Source organism: Leptonychotes weddellii, chromosome 1, assembly GCF_054177405.1.
Source record: "Leptonychotes weddellii isolate Sample4059 chromosome 1, ASM5417740v2, whole genome shotgun sequence".
NCBI classification, from domain to species: Eukaryota; Metazoa; Chordata; class Mammalia; order Carnivora; family Phocidae; genus Leptonychotes; species Leptonychotes weddellii.
The window spans coordinates 189,943,982-189,968,475 of NC_138369.1; the positions used below are offsets into that span (position 1 = coordinate 189,943,982).

The window sequence follows — 24,494 nt, forward strand, 5'->3', positions numbered from 1 at the left end:
CCCTGCTCCGTGGGAAGCCTGCTACTCCCTCTCCCACTCCGCCAGCTTGTGTTCCCTCTCTCGCTGTGTCTCTCTCTGTCAAAAAATAAATAAAAATCTTTAAAAAAAAAAATTCCTTGCATGGTATTCTATTGTAGAGGAAGCACATGTTTTCAAAGCATTTAGAATGGTTGTAGTAATTATGTGGTTTTAACCAGTTTTGATTGAGAGAAGGACTGCAAATCCTATGTTTTTTTGGGGCACCTGGGTGGCTCAGTCGGTTAAGCGTCTGCCTTCGGCTCAGGTCATGATCCCAGGGTCCTGGGATCAAGCCCCATGTCAGGCTCCCTGCTCAGCGGGGAGCCTGCTTCTCCCTCTCCCTCTGCCGCTCCCTCTGCTTATGTGCTCTCCCTGTCAAATAAATAAATAGAATCTTTAAAAAAAAATCCATATGTTTTTGAACAAAATTCTGATTTTCCCCCAATATTTATTATGAACACTTTGAGACAAAAAGTTTGAAAGCGTAGAACGTAGATCCCCTACCACGTGGACTCCAACAGTTGTTGACTCTGGCCACACTTTAACTGTGTCTGTGTGCCTGTTGACCATTTGAAGTAAGTTCTGGTATTGCAACCACACCCCGAAACATCGCAGCCCTTGCTCCTCAAAACAGAGATGTTTCGTACAAGTGAGTAGCACTGCCATGTGGGGAGCAACCCTCAGTCTCTCACATCGCTCCTGTCCACTCCATGTGGCCCCCCCCAGAGCCCCTACACTGCCTCTTGCAGCTTGTAATGTGCTCATTTGGTCGTTCCTCCTTTACTTTCTTTGAACCCAGGAGAGACCCTCATCTTTTTTATAACCCTGGAAGTGTTAAACTTTAAAAAACTTCTTGCTTTGAATTTCAGTCTTATAGAGACGTTGCAAAAATTATACAAAGATTTCCCATATACCTTCCCCAGAGTTAACATTTTACCAAATTTATGTCCCCCCGTTTCCCCATGTGTGTGGACGCGTGTGTGCATATGCATATTCACGTATGTGTGCACGTAGACTTGAGAGAGTAAGTTATAGACATGACGCCCCTCTTAGGCTAAATACTTCAGTATGCATTTCAAAGCAAGGATGTCGTCTTAATTAACCATAGCACAGTTATCAAAATTAGGAAAGTAACTGATAAAATACTCTTATCCACTCTGACTTTATGTAAATTTTGCCAGTTGTCTCACTAATGAGCTTTAAAGCAAAAAGGAGATAACATTTTTGGGGCTCAGGACCCAGTTCAGGATCACACATATTTACCTGTCACTTCCCTTTCTGGAGAGGTCCATCAGCCTCTCTCATGTAGACACTTTGGAAGCTTGCTGGCCAGTTACTTTGTAGATTGCCCCTCAATTTTGGTTTGTGAGTATAGCCTCAGGATTGGGCAGGACTACTCAGAAGTTTTATCTGTCCTTTCTGGGAGGGCTGTGATGTTCTTTGTCTCATTACCGATTATGTGAATTTTCACCATTTGGTTAGGATGTTTTTTTGCCAGGTCTCTTCATTGTGAAGCTACTGTTTTCCCTTATAATTAGTAGTATCTTGTGACAGGTATTCGGAGACCATGTGCATTTCCTATTTCTCACACCTAGTATTGGCCTCCATGATGGTTCTTACCTGAAGGAGCGATTACTGTCCCCGGTCCTCGTTGCCAGTGATCGAATTGCATCTGCCTCTACACATTGGTTGGAATTCTGCTATAATTTAGAGCTTTCCGTTTCCCCCAATATTTATTCATGTATGTATGTATATCAATATGGACTCACGATTCCTTTTTTTGTTTTTATTTTCAGTCACCCAGTGCTCATCATGACAGGTACACTCCCTAATCTCCATCCCCTGTTTCCCCCATCCCCTTACCCGCCCCCCCTGTGATGACCATTGGTTTGTTCTCTATAGTTAAGAGTCTGTTTCTTCGGGGCGCCTGGGTGGCTCAGTCGTTAAGCGTCTGCCTTCGGCTCAGGTCATGATCCCAGGGTCCTGGGATCGAGCCCCACATCGGGCTCCCTGCTCTGTGGGAAGCCTTCTCCCTCTCCCACTCCCCCTGCTTGTGTTCCTTCTCTCGCTGTGTCTCTCTGTCAAATAAATAAATAAAATCTTTAAAAAAAAAAAAAAAGAGTCTGTTTCTTGGTTTGCCTCCCTCTCTCTCCTTCTCTTTGCTTGTTTGTGTCTTAAGTTCCACATATGAGTGAAATCATACGGTATTTGTCTTTTTCTGACTGAGTTATTTCACTTAACATAATACTCTCTAGCTCGATCCATGTTGTTGCAAATAGCAAGATTTCATTCTTTTTTATGGCTGAGTAATAGTCCATTCCACACACACGCGTGTGTGCGCGCACACCACATCTTCTTTACGCATTCATCAGTCAGTGGACATTTGGGCTGCTTCCGTATCTTGGCTATTGTAGATAATGCTGCTATAAACATAGGGGTACATGTATCCCTTCAAATTAGTGGGTTTTTAAAATTTTTTCATTTTACTTTTTTTTTAATTTAACTTCAATTAATACATAGTGTATTATTAGTTTCAGAGGTAGAGTTTAGTGATTCATCAGTTGTATGTAACACCCAGTACTCATTACATCACGTGCCCTCCTTGATGCCCATCACCCAGTTACCCCATCCCCCCATCGCCCTCCCCTCCAGCAACCCTCAGTTTGTTTCCTATGATTAAGAGTCTCTTATGGTTTGTCTCCCTCTCTGATTTCTTCTTGTTTTATTTCCACCCCCCTTCCTCTATGCTCCTCTGTTTTGTTTCTTAAATTCCACATATGAGTTAGATCGTATGATAATTGTCTCTCTGATTGACTTATTTCGCGTAGCATAATACCCTCTAGTTCCATCCACGTTGTGAATGCAAGATTTCATATTTTTGATGGCTGAGTAGTATTTCCTTGTATATATGAACCACATCTTCTTTATCCACTCGTGTTGATGGACATCTGGGCTCTTTCCACAGTTTGGCTATTGTGGACATTGCTGCTATAAACATCGGGGTGCAGGTGCCCCTTTGGATCACTACATTTGTATCTTTGGGGTAAATACCGACCAATTGCTGGATCATAGGGTAGTTCTGTTTTCAACTTTTGAGGATCCTCCATACTGTTCTCCAGAGTGGCTGCACCAGCTTGCATTCCCACCAACAGTGTAAGAGGGTTCCCCTTTCTCCACAACCTCACCAACATCTGTTGTTTCTTGACTTGTTTGTTTTAGCCATTCTGACTGGTGTGAGGTGGTATCTCATTGTGGTTTTGATTTGTATTTCCCTGATGCCAAATGATGTGGAGCATTTTTTCATGTGTCTGTTGGCCATTTGTATGTCTTCTTTGGAGAAATGTCTGTCCATGTGTTCTGCCCAATTCTTGACTGGATTATTTGTTTTGGGTGTTGAGTTTGGTAAGTTCTTTATAGATTTTGGAAACTAGCCTTTTATCCGATAAGACATTTGTAGATATCTTCTCCCATTCTGTAGGTTGTCTTTTGGTTTTGTTGACTGTTTCCTTTGCTGAACAAAAGCTTTTTATCTTGATGAAGTCCCAATAGTTCATTTTTGCTTTTGTTTCCCTTGCCTTTGAAGGCGTGTCTAGCAAGAAGTTGCTGGAGGGGAGGGGGGCGGGAGGGATGGGGTAACTGGGTGATGGACATTGGGGAGGGTATTGTTGTAATGAGCACTGGATATTATATAAGACTGATGATTCACAGACCTGTATCCTGGAAACAAATAATACATTATATGTTAATTAATTGAATTTAAATTAAAAAAAAGAAGTTGCTGTGGCTGAGGTCAAAGAGGTTGCTGCCTGTGTTCTCTAGGATTTTGATGGTTTCCTATCTCACATTTAGGTCTTTCATCCATTTTGAGTTTATTTTTGTGTATGGTGTAAGGAAATGGTCCAGTTTCATTCTTCTGCATGTGGCTGTCCAATTTTCCCAACACCATTTATTGAAGAGACTGTCTTCTTTCCATTGGATATTCTTTTCTGCTTTGTCAAAAATTAGTTGACCACAGAGGTGAGGGTCCATTTCTGGGTTTTCTATTCTGTTCCATTGATCTATGTGTCTGTATTTTGTACCAGTACCATACTGTCTTGATGATGACAGCTTTGTAATAGAGCTTGAAGTCCAGAATTGTGATGCCGCCAGTTTTGCTTTTCTTTTTCAACTTCCCTTTGGCTATTCGGGGTCTTTTTGGTTCCATACAAATTTTAGGATTATTTGGTTCCAGCTCTGTGAAAAAATATTGATGGTAGTTTGATAGGGATTGCATTGAATGTATAGATTGCTCTGGGTAGCATAGACTTTTAACAGTATTTCTCCTTCCAATCCATGAGCATGGAACGGTTTTCCATCTCCTTCTGTCTTCCTCAACTTCTTTCATAAGTGTTTTATAGTTCTCAGAGTACAGATCCTTCCTTTACCTCTTTGGTTAGGTTTATTCCTAGGTATCTTATGGTTTTTGGTGCAATTATAGATGGGATTGATAACTTAATTTCTCTTTCTTCTGTCTCATTGTTAGTGTATCTGTAGTGTATAGAAATGCAACTGATTTCTGTGCATTGATTCTGTATCCTGCCCTTTGCTGAATTCCTTTGAGTTCTAGCAGTTTTGTGGTGGAGTCTTTTGGGTTTCCCACATAGAGTATCATGTTATCTGCAAAGAGTGAGAGTTTGACTTCTTTTCCGATTCAGATGTTGAACTACACTTGCAGCCCAGGAATAAATCCCACTTGGTCTTGGTGAATAATCCTTTTAATGTGCTGTTGGATCCTATTGGTTAGTATTTTGGTGAGAATTTTTGCATCCATGTTTATCAGGGATATTGGTCTGTAATTCTCCTTTTTGGTGGGTTCTTTGTCTGGTTTTGGGAACAAGGTAATGCTGACCTCATAGTATGAGTCTGGAAGTTTTCTTTCCATTTCTGTTTTTTTGAAACAGCTTCAGAAGAATAGGTATTAATTCTTCTTTAAATGTTTGGTAGAATTCCCTTGGGAAGCCATCCGGCCCTGGGTCTTCTGCTTAATGATCTGTCCATTGCTGTGAGTGGGGTGCTAAGTCCCCTTATTATTGTATTATTATCAATGAGTTTCTTTAATTTTGTTATTAATTGGTTTATATAATTGGCTGCCCCCATGTTAGGGGCATAAATATTTATAATTGTTAGATCTTCTTGTTGGATAGACCCTTTTATTATGATGTAGTGTCCTTCCTCATCTCTTATTACAGTTTTTGGTTTAAAATCTAATTTCTCTGATATAAGGATTGCTACCCCAGCTTTCTTTTGATGTCCATTAGCATGGTAAATGGTTTTCCACCCCCTCACTTTCAATCTGGAGGCATCTTTGCAGACAGCATATCGATGGGTCTTTTTTTTTTATCCAAACTGATACCCTGTGTCCTTTGATTGGAGCATTTAGCCCATTTACATTCAGAGTAATTATTGAAAGATATGAACTTAGTACCGTTGTATTACCTGTGAAGTCACTGTTTCTGTATATCGTCTCTGTTCCTTTCTGGTCTTTGTTACTTTGGGGCTCTCTCTTCACTCAAAGGATCCCCTTTAATATTCCTTGCAGATCTGGTTTAGTGATCACAAATTCTTTTAGTTTCTGTTTGTCCTGGAAGCTCTCTATCTCTCTTTCTATTCAGAATGTCATCCTAGCTGGATAAAGTATTCTTGGCTGCATATTTTTCTCATTTATCACCCTAAATATATCATGCCATTCCTGTCCTGCCAGGTCTCTGTGGACCGGTCTGCTGCCAACCTTATGTTTCTAGCCATGTAGGTTAAGGACCTCTTGTCCTGAGCTGCTTTCAGGATTTTCTCTTTATCTCTGAAATTTGCAAGCTTCACTATTATGGCAAGCTTCACTATTATATGTGGAGGTGTAGACCTCCTGTTTTTATTGATTTTTGAGGGGGGAGATGGTTCTCTGTGCCTCCTGGACTTGAATGCCTGTTTCCTTTGCCAGATTAGGGAAGTTCTCAGCTATAATTTGTTCAAATAATCCTTCTACCCCACTCTTTCTTTCCTCTTCCTCTGGGACCCCAATTATTCTACTGTTGTTTCACTTTATGGAATCACTGATCATTTGAATCCTTCCCTCGTGATCCAGTAGTTGTTTATCTCTCTTTTCCTCAGCTGTTTCTCTCTGTTTTCCTCAGCTTCCTTATTCTCCATCATTTTGTCTTCTATATCATTAACTGTCTTCTGCCTCATTTATCCTAGCAGAGCCTCCACTTTTGATTGCATCTCAGTAATAGCCTTTTTCATTTTTACCTGATTAGATTTTAGTTCTTTTATTTCTCCAGTAAGATATTCTCTAGTGTCTTCTATGCTTTTTTCAAGCCCAGCTAGTATCTTTATAATTGTTATTCTGAATTCTAGCTCTGACATTTTACTAATATCCATATTGACTAAATCCTTGGCAGTGAGTACTGCCTCTTGTTCTCTCTTTTGGGGTGAGTTCTTCTGTCTTGTCATTATGTCCAGAAAAGAATAGATGAAAGAGAGAGAAAATACAGAAATAGCAACTATGACACCAGAAAAATACACACTAAACAAATCAGAAGAGAACAGAAACCAAAAAAAAAAAAAAAGGAATCAAACAAGAAGTTAAACAGAACAATAAACTAGATCTCAAAATAGGAAAGGAAAACTTATATATATACAAAAATAAAATTGAATACAATGAAAGGAAGCCAGAAATGAAAAATACGTATGGAATGTAAATGTAAAAATGAAAATTAAAGACTTAAAAAAAAGAATTGATAATATAAGAAAATAGCTAAAAAGGAAATAAAATATAAAACTGAAAGACTAAAGAAAAAACCACGAATGCTATATACTGTTTTCTCCAAGAGCTGGAGTCTTGCAGTTCTGTATGATTGGTAAACGTGGTATAGCCTGAAGTTCTGCTGATCTTCTGGGAGAGGGGCCTGTTACGCTGATTGTCAGGTGTCTTTGCTCCGGCAGAGTTGTACCCCGCTTACAGGATGCCTGGCTCATATAAGTGGCTCCAGAGCCATGTGGGGGATGAAAGTGGTGGCACCCTGATCTCCAGCCCTGGAGCTGAAATTCACACCCCCCACTCTTCACAAGCCCCCACAGAAAAGCAGTCAGTCGTTCTCCTGTGTTTACCCAGCCTGTGACCGAGAGTTTTTATCTCAGGCACGCGACCCCGTCTGGAGTCTCCAAACTGCACACTCCTGTGGTGTGCACCCACGTCGCTCCTCCTGGGCCACGGAGGGGGGTGTCTCACCCTGGTTCTGCTGCTTGCTGGGTCCCTGCTTGGAAAGTGGCTACCCGACCCTGCAGCAGTTCTCAGTTTATGGCAACACCAAGCAGAAAGCTGGCGCCTGGTCTCGCTGATCGCAGTCGATTTCTGCTCCGATGCCTGGGAACTCTGCCACCCTTGGGCACCCCCGTTCTTTTTGTGACCCCGGGGACCCTGAGACCACGCCGTCCCACCTGGGATTCTGGCCTGCTTGGCCCCATTGAGTGCCTTTCAGGCAGACTTCTAAAAGTTACGATTTTGTGTTCCACTGCTTACACTTTCCCATAGCTGCTTATGGAGGCTCCCTCCTCCCGCGGTTTATCTTCTGATATATCGCCTTGGATTCATGTCTCTGCACTTCCTACCTTGCAAAAAGTGGTCGCTTTTCTATTTGTAGAATTGCAGCAATTCTTTTCTCAGATCTCCGGTTGATTTTGCAGGTGTTCAGAATGATTTGATAACTATCTAGCTGAATTCCAGACGAAATTAGGGTCCCCTACTCCTCCTCCATCTTGACTCCTCTTGAATTAGTGTTTTTGTAAAATACCCAGTGGTGTGTTTGCTGGATTGTAGGGTAGCTCTGTTTTTAACTTTTTGAGGAACCTCACTGTTCTCCAGAGTGGCTGCACCAGCTTGCATTCCCACCAGCAATGCACGAGGGTTTCTCTGCATCCTCGCCAACATCTGTCGTTTCTTGTGTTATTGATTTTAGCCATTGTGACAGGTGTGAGGTGGTATCTCATTGTGGTTTTGATTTGCATTTCCCTGATGATGAGTGTGTCTGTTGGCCATTTGGATGTCGTCTTTGGAGAAATGTCTATTCTTGTCTTCCCAGTTTTTAATTGGAGTGTTTGGTTTTGGGTGTTGAGTTTTATAAGTTCTTTAACTATTTTAGATAATAACCCTTTTTCAGGTATGTCATTTGCAAGTATCTTCTCCCATTCTGTAGGTTGTCTTTTGGTTTTGTTGATTGTTTCTTTTGCTGTGAAGAAGTTTTTTTTTTTTTTTTTTTGATGGAATCCCAGTAGTTTAATTTTGCTTTTGTTTCCCTTGCCTCAGGAGACACATCTAGAAACACATTGTTATGGCAGATATCACAGAAATTACTGCCTGTGCTCTCTTCCAGGGTTTTTATGGTTTCAGGTTTCACATTTAGGTCTTAACCCATTTTGAATTTATTTTTGTGTATGGTGTAAGAAAGTGGTCCAGTTTCATTCTTTTGCATGTAGCTGACCAGTTTTCCCAACACCATTTGTTGAAGAGACTGTCTTTTTTCCATGGGATGTTTTCTCCTGCTTGGTTGAAGATTAATTGACCATAGAGTTATAGGTTCTTTTCTGGGTTTTCTATTCTGTTCTATTGAGCTGTGTGTCTATTTTTGTGCCAGTACCATACTGTCTTGATGACTACAGCTTTGTAAGGAGCTTGAAGTCTGGAATTGTGATGCCTCCAGCTTTGCTTTTCTTTTTCAGGAATGCCTTGGCAATTCTTGGGGCGCCTAGGTGGCTCAGTCGTGAAGCGTCTGCCTTCGGCTCAGGTCGTGGTCCCAGGGTCCTGGGATCGAGTCCCGCATCGGGCTCCCTGCTCAGCGGGAGGCCTGCTTCTCCCTCTCCCACTCCCCCTGCTTGTGTTCCCTCTCTCACTGTGTCTTTCTCTGTCAAATAAATAAAATCTTAAAAAAAAAAAAAAAAAGAATGCTTTGGCGATTCTTTTGTGGTTCCATACAAATTTTAGGCTTGTTTTTTTCTAGTTCTATGAAAAATGCTGTTGGAATTTGATAGGGATTGCACTAAATGTGTAGATTGCTTTGGGTAGTATGGACATTTTTATTTTATTTTTTATTTTTTTATTTTTTTTAAAGATTTTATTTATTTATTTGAGAGAGAGAGAATGAGAGAGAGCACATGAGAGGGGGAAGGGTCAGAGGGAGAAGCAGACTCCCTGCCGAGCAGGGAGCCCGATGCGGGACTCGATCCCGGGACTCCAGGATCATGACCTGAGCCGAAGGCAGTCGCTTAACCAACTGAGCCACCCAGGCGCCCAGTATGGACATTTTTAAAAAAGATTTTATTTATTTGACACAGAGAGAGCACAGGCAGGGGAAGCGGCAGGCAGAGGGAGAGGGAGAAGCAGGCTCCCCGCTGAGCAGGGAGCCCGATGTGGGGCTCGATCCCAGGTCCCTGGGGATTATGACCTGAACTGAAGGCAGTTCCTTAACTGACTGAGCCACCCAGGCGCCTCAGGTAGCATAGACATTTTAACAATATTTGTTCTTCCAATCCATGAGCATGGAATGTTTTTCCATGTCTTTGTGTCATCTTCAGTTTCTTTCATCAGTGTTTTATAGTTTTCAGAGTACAGGTGTTTCATCTCTTTGGTTAGGTTTATTCCTAGATATTTTATTGGACTCAACAGATTCTTGTTTTACTCCCAACTACTATCATATGTCATTGCTCACATTGTCCTGCTTTTGGCCAGTGAGAGCTTCTACAAGCTGGTTTGTCTTTCCTTTTGACATTTCCCCCGTAACTGTTTTGAGCACAGGTTTCAGGCTCATCTTATACTTTCCCTTCCCCAGCCCTGGAATCAAATCAGCCACTTCTCTAAGGAGCCCTAATTCTTTGTATTGGGGAATGATATTTATCGACCAAGATCTGGATACTGACTCCTTGCTACTGGGTGTCCCTGCTTCTCAACCCTCTCAGTGGACAGGGCTGGGGAGGTGTGTGCACATGCTTCCCATGTGTATGTGTGTGTAGGTGAGGTGTGCCTCTATTTCCATATGTCTGTGTGTGTTCAACATATGAATTCATACGAACAGCTCCATGTCCACTCCAGGAAAGCAGGGCTCATTTGAGCCCTTCAGTGTCTCTATGTGTTGCTCCCTTCTCTGCACTGACAGCCCTATATTTATTCACTGTATATTTATGTGTCTTCTCAAACTGGAACATCTTTTCCCAATCTTTTTTTTTTTTTAAGATTTATTTATTTATTTGTCAGAGAGAGATTGAACACCAAGCAGGGGGAGTGGCTGGTGGAGGGAGAAGCAGACTCCCTGCTGAGCAGGGAGCCCGATGCGGGGCTTGATCCCAGGACCCCGGGACCCGAGCCGAAGGCAGACGCCTCACTGACGGAGCCACCCAGGCATCCCCATCTTTCCCAATCTTAAAAATCTGCCTATCTATCCTTTAACTAAACAAACAAAAAACCCAAGGAAGTTACTTTTAAAATCTGAGTCACTGAATTGTTGCAGGAGGCTCTTGGTAGGTGTTCTTGCCAAGAGTGTCTCACGCATCAGGTGTGTTTGTGACGTCGTGCCTAAATGAAGTCAAGCCTCTTCCTGTCACGTGAGGAAGAATGGTTTCAAAGTTGAACACAGGGCACTGCTGATGCGCATGGGGAGGGATACGGGTGGATGCGGTACCACCTCGTCTCCTATGGGCTTTGCTTTGTGGTTGAACATCACATCGATTCTAGAATAGTGGGTTAGTGCAGGAGACTCGGGGCCTCTGGATCGGCCCCACTTCCTGTGCCTAAGTCCCTGTGGGCAAGGCAGTGAGGGCCACATGGCCACCTGCACATGTGGCAGGGTTTATCCAGGAGAGGAGACCCTCCAGATGAAGCTCACGCAGGGCCCTGCTCATTTCTCTTCAGTTGCTGCTATTTGGAATTAGCATAACTGCATGAAAGCCGGTGTAAGTTCTGACACCAATAATTGAGTAGATGCAGACTTCTTCTGACACGGGTATTTCTGGGCCGGCATGGTTTTGATCTAGAACTGTCTGCTGTAGAGTCAGATCCGGCGTTGGGCCGTATCCTGGAAGGTGTACGTCAGTGGAGTTAACAGAGGCAGCTCAGGGCTTGGCTCCCACGACTGGCACAGCCAGGGGAGGGACATGTCTTTTTTCCTTAGTTTAGCTATTCTTTAAATGGAAGTTTTATAAAATATTTTCTTTCCCACTTTGAATAGTCTCAGACTTTCAGATGGCTGTTGGAGGGAAACCTCCATTTCCACTGTGCAGCTCTGAGAAAATGAGCCCCTGGTCACCCAGAGCCAGGTCCTGCGTTGGTCCCATCACTTTCTGGGCAAGTCTCCTGGTCTGGTGTGCCTGCTCTGGAAGGCGGCGCTCGCACCCCCCTGCTGCATTTGTGTGGGGTTAGATAAAACATGTGGAAGCAGCCCCCTGCACAGATGCACTGGCCCGAGGTCTCCATGGCTGAGAAAGTAAAGCTGAGAAATCAGGGAGTTACTTTTCCATCTGCCTGTTCTGCAGATGTTCACTGAGAGAGGGTGGCTTTCCATTGACTGACGGGTGACACGGGGACTGGGGACTTGGATCCTCCCACAAAGCCTCTGCTGTTCTTCTGGTTCAACAGTCACTGGCATTGCGAACCAGTGGCTGCCCTGCTCTCTGCAGACCGGGGTTGACTCAGGCGTAGGCCGGCTGTGGGAGTTTTCATGCCAGCAGCCACGAAAGTGACAGTGACAGAGATTAGACGAGGCTGAGAGCGCAGCCCGTTGATGTGGGCACCGGGGCAGGCAGAGCTGGGGTGAGCCAGGTGTCCAGACCATGCGGTCGATGGCCAACCCTGTACGTCATGATCAGAGATGGTGCTGGTCGTCGGGGCCACAGCAGGACAGGGTCCTTGGCCCTTAAGGAATGCATAGCGTGGAGGGAAAGCACGGGCTGGACATGAGGCCCCGGGAGAGATGCACACGCCAGGTGCGGACGAGCCGCTGGGCAGACTGGGGACAGCCATGTGGATGATGAGGCATATTTGCGAGCTGGCCAGGCCCAGAGAAGGCCAGAGTGTTCCAGCAGAACTGGCAGGCTGAGGGAGCGCCGGGCTGGGGAGGGAATAGCGTGGTGCCCTCTGACTGTTTGGCACAGCTCTGAGTCAGGGAGGGCTGGCCGGGGTGCTGCTGCCCACGGACTTGACCTGCAGGGGGGTTTTCACCAGATTTGCATTTCTGAAAGGTGGATGGTGGAGGGGAGGAGGGTAAGACCAGAGGTTCACATGAGCCCCTACTGTGATCAAGGTTGGGGCGGGGAGTGCTGGTTGGAGTCACTGCCCTGGGGTGGAGGGGAAGGCAAGATGCTAGGAGGACGGCCAGCTTTTGGTCAAGGCAAAGACCATTGGGAGGTGCTCAGTGACAGGTTTGCGTCCATCTCAGGGTTGGGGGTGCCAGGGGCAGAGAGGGCAACTTGAGTAATGAGTCCACATGAGTTCACTTCCTAGCCTTGGGCTGGCCACGTCCTGCCCACTCCAGTCAGCCCCTTCTTCTCCCCAGCACACGGACACACCCCTGCAGGTCCCCATGGCCGTGGTCAGCTGCGGTGACGTGGCTGACGTCCCCTCGTCCATCCGCCTCCTCCACTGGCGTCAGCGGCACCACTTGGTTCTATTCTTGTCCTGCCGACTGCCGCTCCCCATTCTGTGCAGGGTGTCCGAGATGTCCCGACCTCCTGACTCTCGTGTGGTCCACCCCCTCTCTCCGGGGTGGCCTCACCCAAGCTGGAGGCTCTACATACTGTCTCAGTGTCCTGGAGCTGCCAGAACAAAGTCCCACAAACCGGGTGGACGAAACTTGCGACTCTGGTGGCCAGAACCTGAAATCAGCCTGGAATCTCTTTCAGCTCCTGGTGGATCCAGGCGTTCTTGGCTTGTGGTAACATCAGCCCAGTCTTGGCTTCTGTCTTCACATGGCGTTCCCCTCTGTATGTCTCAGATCTTCCTCTCCCCACTCTTAAGGGACACCAGTCATTGGATTTAGGGCCTCCCCTAAATCCAGGATAATCTCATCTTAAGACCCTTCACATAATTACCTGCGTAAAGACCCTTTTTCTAGAGAAGGTCCCATTTGCAAGGACGAGGGACTGGGATTTGGCGATCTCCCGGAGGACACCGTTCAACCCTCTCCTTGCACCAGGCACACCGTGATGGTCACCGAGTTTGCATTTCTGTCACAGTCTCATTTGTTCAGAATTTGTGTGAGAAGCATCTCAAACCTAAAATGTCCCGACTCTTGCTTTCTCCTCCCAGGCAACAGAACCTGCTCCTCTCCGTCTGCTCCATTTCGGGACATGCGGCTCTGCTCTGCTGGTTGCTCAGGTGGGAACCCCGCATGGCCCCCTGCCTGTCCATGGCTGCACACCTGTCCTTGTGCCCCTGTCACGGCCCCCTTCTGCTCAGACCCTCCCATGGTTCCCTGTGCCCCCAAGACAGGGGGGCCCGTGGCCCGTGAGAGTCTGTGGGACCCGGTCCTGTGCGTCCTGCTCCCTTACCTTCCCCTTCTCCTTCACCAGTCTGCCCAGCCACACCAGCTGTCCGTCTCACACACCACACTGTGGCTCCTTCCGGTCCTCCTGCCTCCGAGTGTCTCCCGCAGGCACTTTTACTGACCCTCCCCCAGTCTTCTCTGTCCCTGCCTGGTTGTCCTCATCGCCTCCTGACACCCGTGTGCAAGGTGACCTGTTGGTGCCTACCACCTCCCCGACACCCTGTGTGAGTGGTGATGGGTTGGTGCCTGTCTCCGCCGGAGCCCATGCTCCCCCAGGGCACAGGATGGTACTTGAGGCATGAGCATTTGCTGAAGGAAGGAGGGTAACCTCATTTGCCCCTTGGCTTTTCACGAGGTCATGTGAGCCCCCACCTCATGCTGGCTCCCTGGGCAGGTGGGAGGCCCTGGACTCCCTGGCAGCCTGGCCAGCTCTGCGGTCTTGGCCCTGTTACTCAGACTCCTCAGGGTAGAGTGGCCCCCCCGGGAGAACCTGCCTTCAGGGAGGGTGCGAGCACTGAGTGGGTTAAGATGCTGAAGCACGTAGGAACTGGGCTGGCTTTTGCAGCCACTGCTGCTGGTAGTGGGCTGGGCATCGGGACAGGCTTCTCGCTCCTTCCCCGACTCGCTAGTCTTGGACTGGATTTCTCCCACTGAACACGGTCTCCCAAAGCATTACTTCCCCTGGTGACCTTCCGTGGTCCAGCCAGTGCCGAACGAGTGGCATAACTGCCCTCGACCGGTTCCTGTGCCACATTGCAGGTGTTCATGGGGGGGGCTCAGCGTAGCCCCCCCTCGAATTAGTCTTACTTTGAAGCTTTGCCTTGTCATCAAGTAAATGAACCATTATTTCCATCTGCTCCTACATACAGATGTCAGGAGAGTGCCCTTTGTCATTCCTGTCTTCCATCCGGTCTCCCCGACCTCACAGTCGCCAGGTCTCTTCCCAGAAGGGCTGCCCCATCGCACAGCTGGGGGGGCCTCTGGCTCCCGCTCTGTCCCCACAGCCCGCCCTCAGTCTGTGCAGGGGCTGCCTGATGCGCCCCTTCTGTGTGGCCTGGTCCCCTGGCCCTCGCCGACTCCCTGTCGCAGCCCCAGGCCCAGGACGGTGTCCTGCACGTGTAGACAGTTACTAGAGGGAATGCATCCGGGTGGGTAAAAACTGTGAGAACAAGTCCAGGCCTGGAGCACATGGAAACTTGGGGCCACCAAGTGAGCAGGATCAGGCTGAGGGGGTTGGCTTATAATGTAGTAGAGTGCTTCTTTCCTCTCCGTGTGAAAATACGCATTTTAAAAAAGTATATAGATGCTGGGGAATAAAGGGACCAAAAATGCTCTGCAATTATTAACTGACGCTTTTCTGCTTTTGTTTCCCCAGACACCATTTGCTTTTGACTCAAGATGATGTGATGTTTTATTATAAAACTCATTAACCATGATGGCTACACAGACATTAAGCATAGACAGCTATCAAGATGGGCAACAAGTGAGCACCTGAGCTTTATTCCACATTCTAAATACAGTCCATGGATCGCGTACTGAAACACAACCGAGGCTTTGTATATTTATAATTCAGTTTCATGAGGTTGCAGGCTCAATTTTAAGGATATGATGCGTTGATCATGTGCTGGTGCTAGAAAGGCCCGCTATAGAGTTATTCAAATCATTTCTTCCACTGATACCAAGTTGCCAGTAATGGTGACTCCCCTAAGTCATAGTTCATTGGGAATTGCCCTTTTTGATGTCCGTGCTAATGAGTGTTGTTGCTTTTAAAGAAAAGCTGGATGACCGGTTGCTGACCTGAGTGGGAACCACGGTGTTTCCCCTCCCCAGGCGTGAGCGGCGGGGGGCCTGTCCCATTTGTCTGGGCAGCATCGTTGCTGTGCTCTCTGCTCCTGTTGTGTGGCCGTGCCCGGACAGCCTCTTGCCTGCCCTCCCACTGTCCGTGGACTTGGTGTTCCTTGCAGCTGCGGTTGAAGGTCTGGGTGTTTGGTGTTCTGTGCCCTGAAGGAACTGGGGAGGCAGGGATGGGAGAAGCTCAGCCGAGGCCTGGGCAGCCTCTCTTGGGACACCTGAGGTCTTGGGATGCTCTTTGTGTTCAGAATGGGGTCCAGTCCCCCTCTGACTGTGGAGCCCTGGAGCTTATTTCGTCGAAGACCTTCCAGTCTTTGCTTCCTGCTTCCTGTAGTCAGGAGGTGGTAGAAGAAGGCCCAGAGGCCCCTTTTCTCCCTACTCGAAGTGAGCTGGGTCACAACAAGGCCAGGGGGACTGGCCCGAATGAGGTCACAGCCCTGCATCAGTGAAGTTGCAGGTGGCGCCTGGGACCTGAGGCTCCCTCCCTCTTCTGTTGTGTCTTTCCTTGGTGGCTAGTTCTGTGCATTCCTGCTTTGGTTCCTGTTGCACAGACTTTGTTTTTGTTGGCTTGTTGTTGTTGTTGGCTTTTTGTTTAAGTGTCTTAGCTTCTTAGGGGAATTGAGGCATGGGGGTGCTCTCTGCACCTGGAAGTCCTTGGATATTTCCAAGTGATTTTGTATCTAAAATGCAAAGCTAGTGTTGTCCCTCTCTCCACCTGCTGAGCCCTGCCTTGAGGACCCTGCATTGCCCTTGTCCTCACCTCTGCACCCCACTTCTGGGCATCCCTGCCCTGCGGCCCTGGCCCCGGCTCTTCCCTTGGCTCTTGCCTCAAGGAGCAGCTTGGCCAGGGCCCTCTGGTCCTGCAGGTCTTTGCTTCCATCACTTCCTATGAAGACTTCCCAGCCTGCCTTGGTCCCTCCCCACTTGCCACCTGCCTCCCATCCTTCCTCCACTGGTCCCCCTGATGCCCTGCTGGCAGATCCTGCCGGGAGTCTCCTCCTCCAGCAGGTCTGTGCCTGGAGGTGACTGAGGTGGCCGTGTCCTGCGCGGTGCCAGGCACAGGGAGGGAAGGAGCCTCGCTTTTCCCTTGACGTGGAAAACTCTTGGCGAACATTATTTTAAACATTTCCTATCCTACAGTATAGATATGCCCAATTTCCTTGGCCATGTCTCCGACATTTAGGTTTCTCTTTCTTCCACACTCATTGTTTTTTTTTTTTAAACCTGAAATAGGTGCCTGGGTGGCTCAGTCGTTAGGCGGCTACCTTCGGCTCAGGTCAGGATCCCAGGGTCCTGGGATCGAGCCCACATCAGGCTCCCTGTTCCATGGGAGGTCTGCTTTTCCCTCTCCCACTCCCCCTGCTTGTGTTCCCTCTCTCGCTGTGTCTCTCTCTGTCAAATAAATAAATAAAATCTTTTAAAAAAAATAAAAACCTGAAATAAATCTTTTAAGGCTTTTTTATACTACTGTCAGATTTCCTATCAGAAAGTTGTGTTTGATTGGGCTTTAGTTAGTTGCTTTAGTGTTTTGTTTTTCGAGAGAGAGAGGGAAACCCTCTCCCGGGCCCACTGCACCATCTAAAGGCAGAGGCACAGAGGTGTCCCTGCCTATCTGGACCACTGAGAGGCAAGTGCGGTGCCAGGGTCTCCCCTGCGACACAGCCCCTGGGGCCTGTGACCAGCCCTGGCTGTTAGGTGCCGGGTTCGTGGCAGGACGCTGGCTCTCCCCCACTGCGTGGGAATAAGCCCCTTCCCCGAGGGCCCCCACCGGGCTGCTTCCTTGAGGACGGAGTCCTGGCCGCAAGGGGTGGTCCTGAAGAAGCTGAGGGGGCTGGCGATCTGCTCACGGATAATTACAAGGTTCCTGCAGCATTTTGGGATTTCTTTCTGTAAACCGAATTCTTTATGCTTAAGGATTTAAATACTTTTCACCTAAGTTACAAACCAAATAGCTAGTTGAAAGCAATTTATAATATCTTTAAGGCTTCCTCTTATGTTTAATACTATTTCTTTAAACACAGCTGGTCTTTGCCTTCTGAATACAGTGACTTTTTCTCAAAATTTGGATAGCTTATGTATTCCTGAAATGTAAGAGTAGATAGGGGAGAATTTAGAATATAGGGTCTGAGTTGTTTTTGTGACAAGATAAGAGTTTTAACTACTCGTGTGCACTTCTCTTACTCAGCGTGAGCATCTAGAGCAGGCAGAGACATTGGAAAGATTATTTATGTGCCGCTTCCCTTCAGTGCTGTGTAGTAGTGTGTTTTTGAAAATCATAAGCATTTCACGGATACCGGTCCTCACAGTTTTCAAGATGATTTGGAAATTTGACCTTTGTTGTAGCCGTTTTCAAAACGTATTAAATTCAAAGGAATTTTGTTGGTAGTGTTTTTTATGTATTACTGCCAGTCATCCAGCTGTCTAGCAATTTACCACTCCTGTTGCATTTCTGTTTCTGTTTGAGAATAGAGTACTTAGTAGCAGTTTATTTTGTGTTTAGTAACCAGAATTCTCTCCTCCTTTCACAGATGCAAGTAGTAACAGAGTTAAAAACGGAGCAAGATCCCAACTGCTCTGAACCTGATGTGGAAGGAGTGAGCCCCCCACCCGTGGGGTCCCAGACGCCAATGGATGCGGACAAGCAGGCCATTTATAGGTAGCGATGAGATGTGACGCATGTGGGTTTTAACAGGAATGACAGGAATAGAGAACCTTGTTAAATGGAATGCTAGACCTATTAGCTAGGCAGAGTAGTAAGGTTTGATGTGATAACCATGGGAGTGAGAAGTTTGTCAAATTAAGATATTATTCCTGATACCTTAAAAAAAAGTTTTGGAATATAAATGGACATTTTAGTCAACCTTGCAAAAAGAAATCTTCAGGCCCAGGTAGTTTTACTGGAGAATCCAGTAAAGGAAGAGGGAATGCCTCCCAACACATCACTCTGATACTAAAGACAATACAAAAAAAAAAGTATACACCAGTGTGCCTCATGAACTTAAACATAAAAATCATTAATAAAATACTAAATCCAGCAATATATAAAAAGAATAACACACAATGACCAAGTGGAGTTTATCCCAAGAACTCAAACTGATTCGTTAGTCAAAAGATCAACCAGTGAGACGCACAACATGATCATACTAAGTGACACAGAAAAGCATTTGACAAAAATCAACAGCTAATTATGATTAAAAACTGTCAGCAAAGTGGTAACGGAGGGAAACTTTCCTAACCTGATGAAGGGCAACATCAAAAAGTCTGTCGTTCTCATCGTATTTAATGGCCAAGACTGTTTTCCTAAGACTGGGCACACAGCAGAGACGTACGCTCTGACTCCTCTTGTTCAGTACTGTAATGGAAGTCCTAGCCAGTGCAGTTAAGGCAAGAGAAAGGAAGAAAAGGCATACCAGATTAGAAAGGAAGAAATAAAACTGGCTCTGTGCACAAACGACATGATTGTTTATATAGAAAATCCCAAAGACTCAACCAAAAACCTTCCAGAACTGGGTGAGTTTAATAAGGTCACACATTACAAGGGCAACACACAGAAACCAATCCCATTTCTATATGAGTAATACACAATTGGAAGCTGAAAATTAAAAAAGACAATACCATTTACAAGAGCTCCAAAAAATTTAGGTATAAATCTAACAAAACGCAGAAACTTTATGCTGAAAAATTATAAAATGCTGATGCAAGCAATCAAAGAAAACCTAAATAAATGGTGACACATACCATGCTCATGGATGGGAAGACTCAACTTAGTAAAGATGTCCTTTCTCCTAAAATCGACCTGTAGATTTAGCATAATTCCAATTAAAGCCCTAGGACGGTTTTGTACATACAGACACGTTAATTCTAGATTTTATATGGAAGGCAAAATAACTAGACCAGCTGAAACAGTGTTGAAAAAGAATAAAGTGGGATTTTTGAGACATACCATGGCATTATGGTAATGAGAATGTGGTGACGGTGGTGAAGGGATAGGATCAGAATCACTTTTGTCCTATACAAATACCTTATTTATTTGATCTTTGACAAAGGTGCAAACAATTCAGTGGAGTAGAGGTAGACTTTCCAAAAAATGGTGTTGGAAGAATTAGACATTCATATGCTGAAAGAAGATCTTTGACCTAATCTCACGTTTTATACAGGAGTTTACTCAAGGGGGCGCCTGAGTGGCTCCATCAGTTAAGCGTCTGCCATCGGCTCAGGTCATGATCCCGGGGTCCTGGGATCGAGCCCCACGTCGGGCTCCCTGCTCAGTGGAGAGCCTGCTTTTCTCTCCCTCTTGTGCTCTCTCTCTCTCAAATAAATAAATAAAATCTTAAAAAAAAAAAGTTTACTCAAAACGAAGTATAGATCTAAGTGTAAATTTTAAAACTATAAAACTGGTCTCTCCATACCATGGAATATTATTCAGCCACAAAAAGGAACGAACTAGTGATACGTGTTACAACATTGATGAGCCTGGAAAACACCGTGCTAAGTGAAAGAAGCTAGATGCCAGAGGCCACGTATTGTATAATTCCGTTTAGATGTCTAGAACCCTAGCAAATCTATAGAGACAGGAAGTCGGTAGTGGTGGCCTGGGGCTGGGGTTTGGGAGAAGATGGGCAGTGACAGCTGATGGCTGCAGGGTTTCTTTGGGGGATGACGAAGATGCTGTAAGATTGACCTTGGGGATGGTTGCACCGCTCTGTGAACAGAGTAGAACCATTGCACTGTACACTTTGAAGGGGATAAACTGCAGTTTATGAACGGTATCTCAACAAAGCTGTTATATAAACGAATGCAGACATATGTACTAAAATATTCTCGTGCAAATGTAGGACGTACATTTTAAAATTTTTTTCCTGCAGGCATCCACTGTTTCCATTATTAGCTTTGTTGTTTGAAAAATGTGAACAATCTACGCAGGGCTCAGAAGGTACAACTTCTGCCAGTTTTGATGTAGATATTGAAAATTTTGTAAGGAAGCAAGAGAAGGAAGGAAAACCCTTCTTTTGTGAAGATCCGGAAACTGACAATTTAGTAAGTATAAGAAATGTTTTATTTTTTTCCCCCAAATTTAAAATCTGTTCAGTAAGTTTTAAACGTCTAATTAGAACTTCAGGATGTAGTTCTGCTAAAGGGGAGAATCCGATAGTTTATGAAATAACTTCCTGTGTGTGTGACCTGAACGTCCCCATGTCTTCTAGCTTTCTGTAGTGACTTTTACTGTAGGGATCAAAGGAGCTCATCTGTGTCTGTGTCACAAGGGGCCTGGGGACGCAGTTCTCTCCTGAGTGTCTGTGAAGTTCACTGGGGTTGGTGTGCTTATATGCCGTGCCTCTCAGGCAGCATGCCTGTGCCCCAGCCCAGTTCTGGGCTTCCCCGGATCGCGGACACACACCCTTATGCTCTGTCTGGAGGCTGGCAGTAAGTGGTGGTGGGTGACAAGGCTGTATGCAGACTTGAGGAGGCCCTTGAACACAGAGCAGGGCAGGCTTAACGGGGCTCGCACGCTCCTCAGCTGCTTCCCCTCGCCTTTCAGCCTCGTGTGGGTGCCCTCCTCCCAGGTCCGGCGCCCCAAGGTCCAGGGTCCTCTGTGCTTGCTGAATGAAATGCAGAGTTTGTCAGAGTTAACATCACTGCTGCACCCCTCAGTGCTGGTGGAACGCTGTTAGCCCACGTCAGGGGACACGCTCCTTCCTGGGCTCCCTTTAGAGCCTGCTAACCCCCAGCCGAAAACCGTAGTCAGGGCCCTGATGAGCAGAAAAGTGTCTCAGGAAACTTTTTCCTGAATAAATGTCCCAGATCTTTGTTGGTTTTTAATTTCTCATTATACGTTCAACCCTTCGTGCCTAACGGATTTTACCAGGGCGCTGTCTGACCGGGAGTCAGCCTCCTAATCTCTGAACCGGGAGAGTGCCCGCCCTTTTGGGGTGAGAATCAGAAGCTCTCTCTGCTTCTGAATCTATCACATAGCCAGCAGTGCGTGGCTGCGGGGACAGCCAGAGGGGACCCAGGTTCTCCTGACTGGTGTTCCAGCACAGAGCCTAGCAGAGCCTGGGACGGGGTCGCTCTTTATCACCTGCTTGGCGGTTCATTCCACAGGTACATACGAATTACTGTCCCCAAGGTCACTGGGAAGGAGCTGAGCTTTGGGGTTGTGCATTCACAGGCAAGTGGTGCTCATTACAGACCACTGTCTACTGCTGTGGGGCAGGTTACTGTGAAATTTAGTGACTTAAAGTCACTGTAAAACTCCTAGAAAAATCGGGCGCCTAGGTGGCTCAGTCGTTAAGCGTCTGCCTTCAGCTCAGGTCATGATCCCCAGGTCCTGGGATCGAGTCCCACATCGGGCTCCCGGCTCGGCAGGAAGCCTGCTTCTCCCTCTCCCACTCCCCCTGCTTGTGTTCCTGCTCTCGCTGTCTCTCTCTCTGTCAAATAAATAAAATCTTTAAAAAAAAACAAAAACAAAAACGCCTAGAAAAATCTTAAAAGGGCTAACCTAGTGCTAGGGAAAGAGTTCTTAGGCTTGTCACCAAAAGCACAATCCATAAAAGGCAGAGTTGGTAAGTGGAGTTTTATCAAAATGAAGAGCCTCCTATGAGGGGGGTATGGATTCCTCCCCATTTACAGAGGAAGACACAGGAGCAGAGGGAGGGTAAGTACCTTGCTCTTTGTTGGAGCCGGTCCGCAGTGGGGCCGGGGTGAGGCTGGGCTGTCTCCTGGTGCTGCCACTCACTGAGGGCAGCACGGGGACATCTGTGCCCCACACACCAGATGCAGCGAGATGCCAGAGGTCCGCGGCACTGGAATGACTTGTCGTTTTGCATGATTTCTGATGTTATCCCCCTCCTGTCATTGGCAGTGCAGATGGTCAGCGCTCTGTGGCATTCAGGCGAATGACTGAGAATTACAACTTACCGTGATGCTGCCGTTTTCTTGTCTGAAGGTCTTCATTTTCTCTGCTTCTAGATGGTAAAAGCAATCCAGGTTTTGCGTATTCATCTTCTTGAGCTGGAAAAGGTTAACGAACTGTGCAAAGATTTCTGCAGTCGATACATTGCTTGTCTCAAAACGAAAATGAACAGTGAGACTCTCCTGAGCGGAGAACCTGGAAGCCCGTACTCCCCCGTCCAGTCCCAGGTATCTGTGTCGGGTCCTGCTCTGCTTCTTGGTGATGGTAAGGTCTGCGGGGGTGACGGGTACTGACTCCTGAGACCAACTGCCCTGTAGGAGTGCCTGGGCTGACATAACGCCATCCTCAAGCCACAAGGACAGGCCCTCTGGGCTTCATGCAGTAAGTGGGGTGAGGCCTCAATCTGCGTGTGCGGACCCTGGATCCCAGCTTTCTGGAGGATGGAGTACCATTCATTGCTTTCCTTTTTCTTTAGGGTTTTTATTATTTCTTAAAATTGTGGTAAAATACACATATCATAAAATGTACTGTCTTAACCATTTTTAAGGGTACAATTCAGTGGCATTAAGCATATTCACACTGTTGTGCAACCATCATCACCATCTATCTCTGGAACCTTCCATCTTCTCAGACTGAAACACTATCCCCATGAAATACTAACTCCCCATTCTTCCCTCCCCAGCCTCTGGCTCCCACTATTCTACTTTCTATGAATTTGATCAGTCTAGGTACCTCACGTGAGGGGATCATACCGTATTTGTCCTTTTGTGCTTGGCTCACTTTACGGACATAATGTCCTCGAGGTTCATCCATGTTGAAGCACTGTTATACTTGAGCCACTCTGATGGTGACATTCCATTGTGGTCATAGTTCACACTTCCCTGATGGCTAATGGTGTTGACCATCTTTTCATGAGCTAATTTGCCATCTGTAGATCCTCTTTGGTAGAAGGTCTGCTCACGTCTTTTGCCCATTTTCTGATTGGATTTTTTTTTAAACTGTTGACTTTTGAGAGTATTCTAGATACTAGTCTTTTTTTTTTTTTTTTTTAAGATTTTGTTCATTTATTTGACAGAGAGAGCGAGAGAGCACAAGCAGGGGGGACAGTAGAGGGAGAGGGAGAAGCAGGCTCCCTGCCAAGCGGGGAGCCTGATGTGGGGCTCAATCCCAGGACCCTGGGATCATGACCTGAGCCGAAGGCAGATGCTCAACCATCTGAGCCACCCAGGCGCCCCTAGATACTAGTCTTTTATGAGCTATATGGTTTGTAAATATTTTCTCCCAAGTCTGTACCTTATCTTCTCATCCTCTTAACAGGGTCTTTTGCATAGCAAACATTTTAAATTTTGATCAAGTCCCATTTATCAACTTTTCTTTGATGAGTTGTGCTTTTGGTGTTAAGTCTAAGAACTCTGCCTAGCCCTAGATCCCAAGGATTTTCTCTAGTTTTTTGTTGTTGTTGTTGTTTTCCTGAAAGTTTTATAGTTCACATTTAAATCCATGACCCATTTTGAGTTAACTTTTGTATAAAGTGTGAGGGTTTAGGTTGAGGTTCTTTGTTTTGCCTCTGGACGTCCTGTGCTCCAGCACCATTTGTTCAAATTCCTCCCTTGAATTGCTTTTATGCCGTTGTCAACAGTCAGTGTATTTGTGTTGCTCTATTTCTGTGTTCTCTGTTCTGTTCCGCTGGTCTCTGTATTTACACCAGCTAATCTTGTTACTGTAGCTATTTAATAAGTCTCAAATTTGGGTAGACTGTTTCCTCCCATTTTATTCTTCTTTTTCAAAGTTATTTTAGTTATTCTAGTTCTTTTCCATATAAGTTTTGGAATAATCTTGTCTATATCAACAAAAAAATGTTACTGAGATTTTGATAGAAATTGCATTAAGCCTGTGTATCGTTCTGGGGAGAATTGATGTCTTTCCTCTGTTGACTCTTCCAGTCCACAGACCGGGTATGTCTCTCTGTCATTTCTTTCATTGGTGTTTTGTAGTTTTGTGATAGAAGTCCTACGTATGTGTTTTTAGAATTACACCTTGTGTGTTTGTTTCTTTTTTTTTTTTTTTGGCTATTACAAATGGCATTATATTTTTAACTTTAGTGTCCCTGCTAGTATTTAGAGATACAGTTGATTTTGTATGTTTTATCT

At 45.9% G+C, this 24,494-nt stretch overlaps 1 protein-coding gene across 1 annotated transcript in view; it reads left to right on the forward strand.

Annotated features, from left to right (window-relative positions):
• Positions 1 to 24,494, forward strand: part of PKNOX1 (PBX/knotted 1 homeobox 1) — a 45,142-nt gene that overhangs the window by 5,774 nt on the left and 14,874 nt on the right. The window contains exons 2-6 of the mRNA XM_081820352.1: positions 13,343 to 13,411; positions 14,956 to 15,063; positions 17,960 to 18,087; positions 20,297 to 20,468; positions 22,401 to 22,571. Coding sequence (XP_081676478.1) covers positions 15,013 to 15,063; positions 17,960 to 18,087; positions 20,297 to 20,468; positions 22,401 to 22,571 — 522 coding nt within the window. The 5' untranslated portion in view covers positions 13,343 to 13,411; positions 14,956 to 15,012. The remainder of the gene's footprint in view (positions 1 to 13,342; positions 13,412 to 14,955; positions 15,064 to 17,959; positions 18,088 to 20,296; positions 20,469 to 22,400; positions 22,572 to 24,494) is intronic.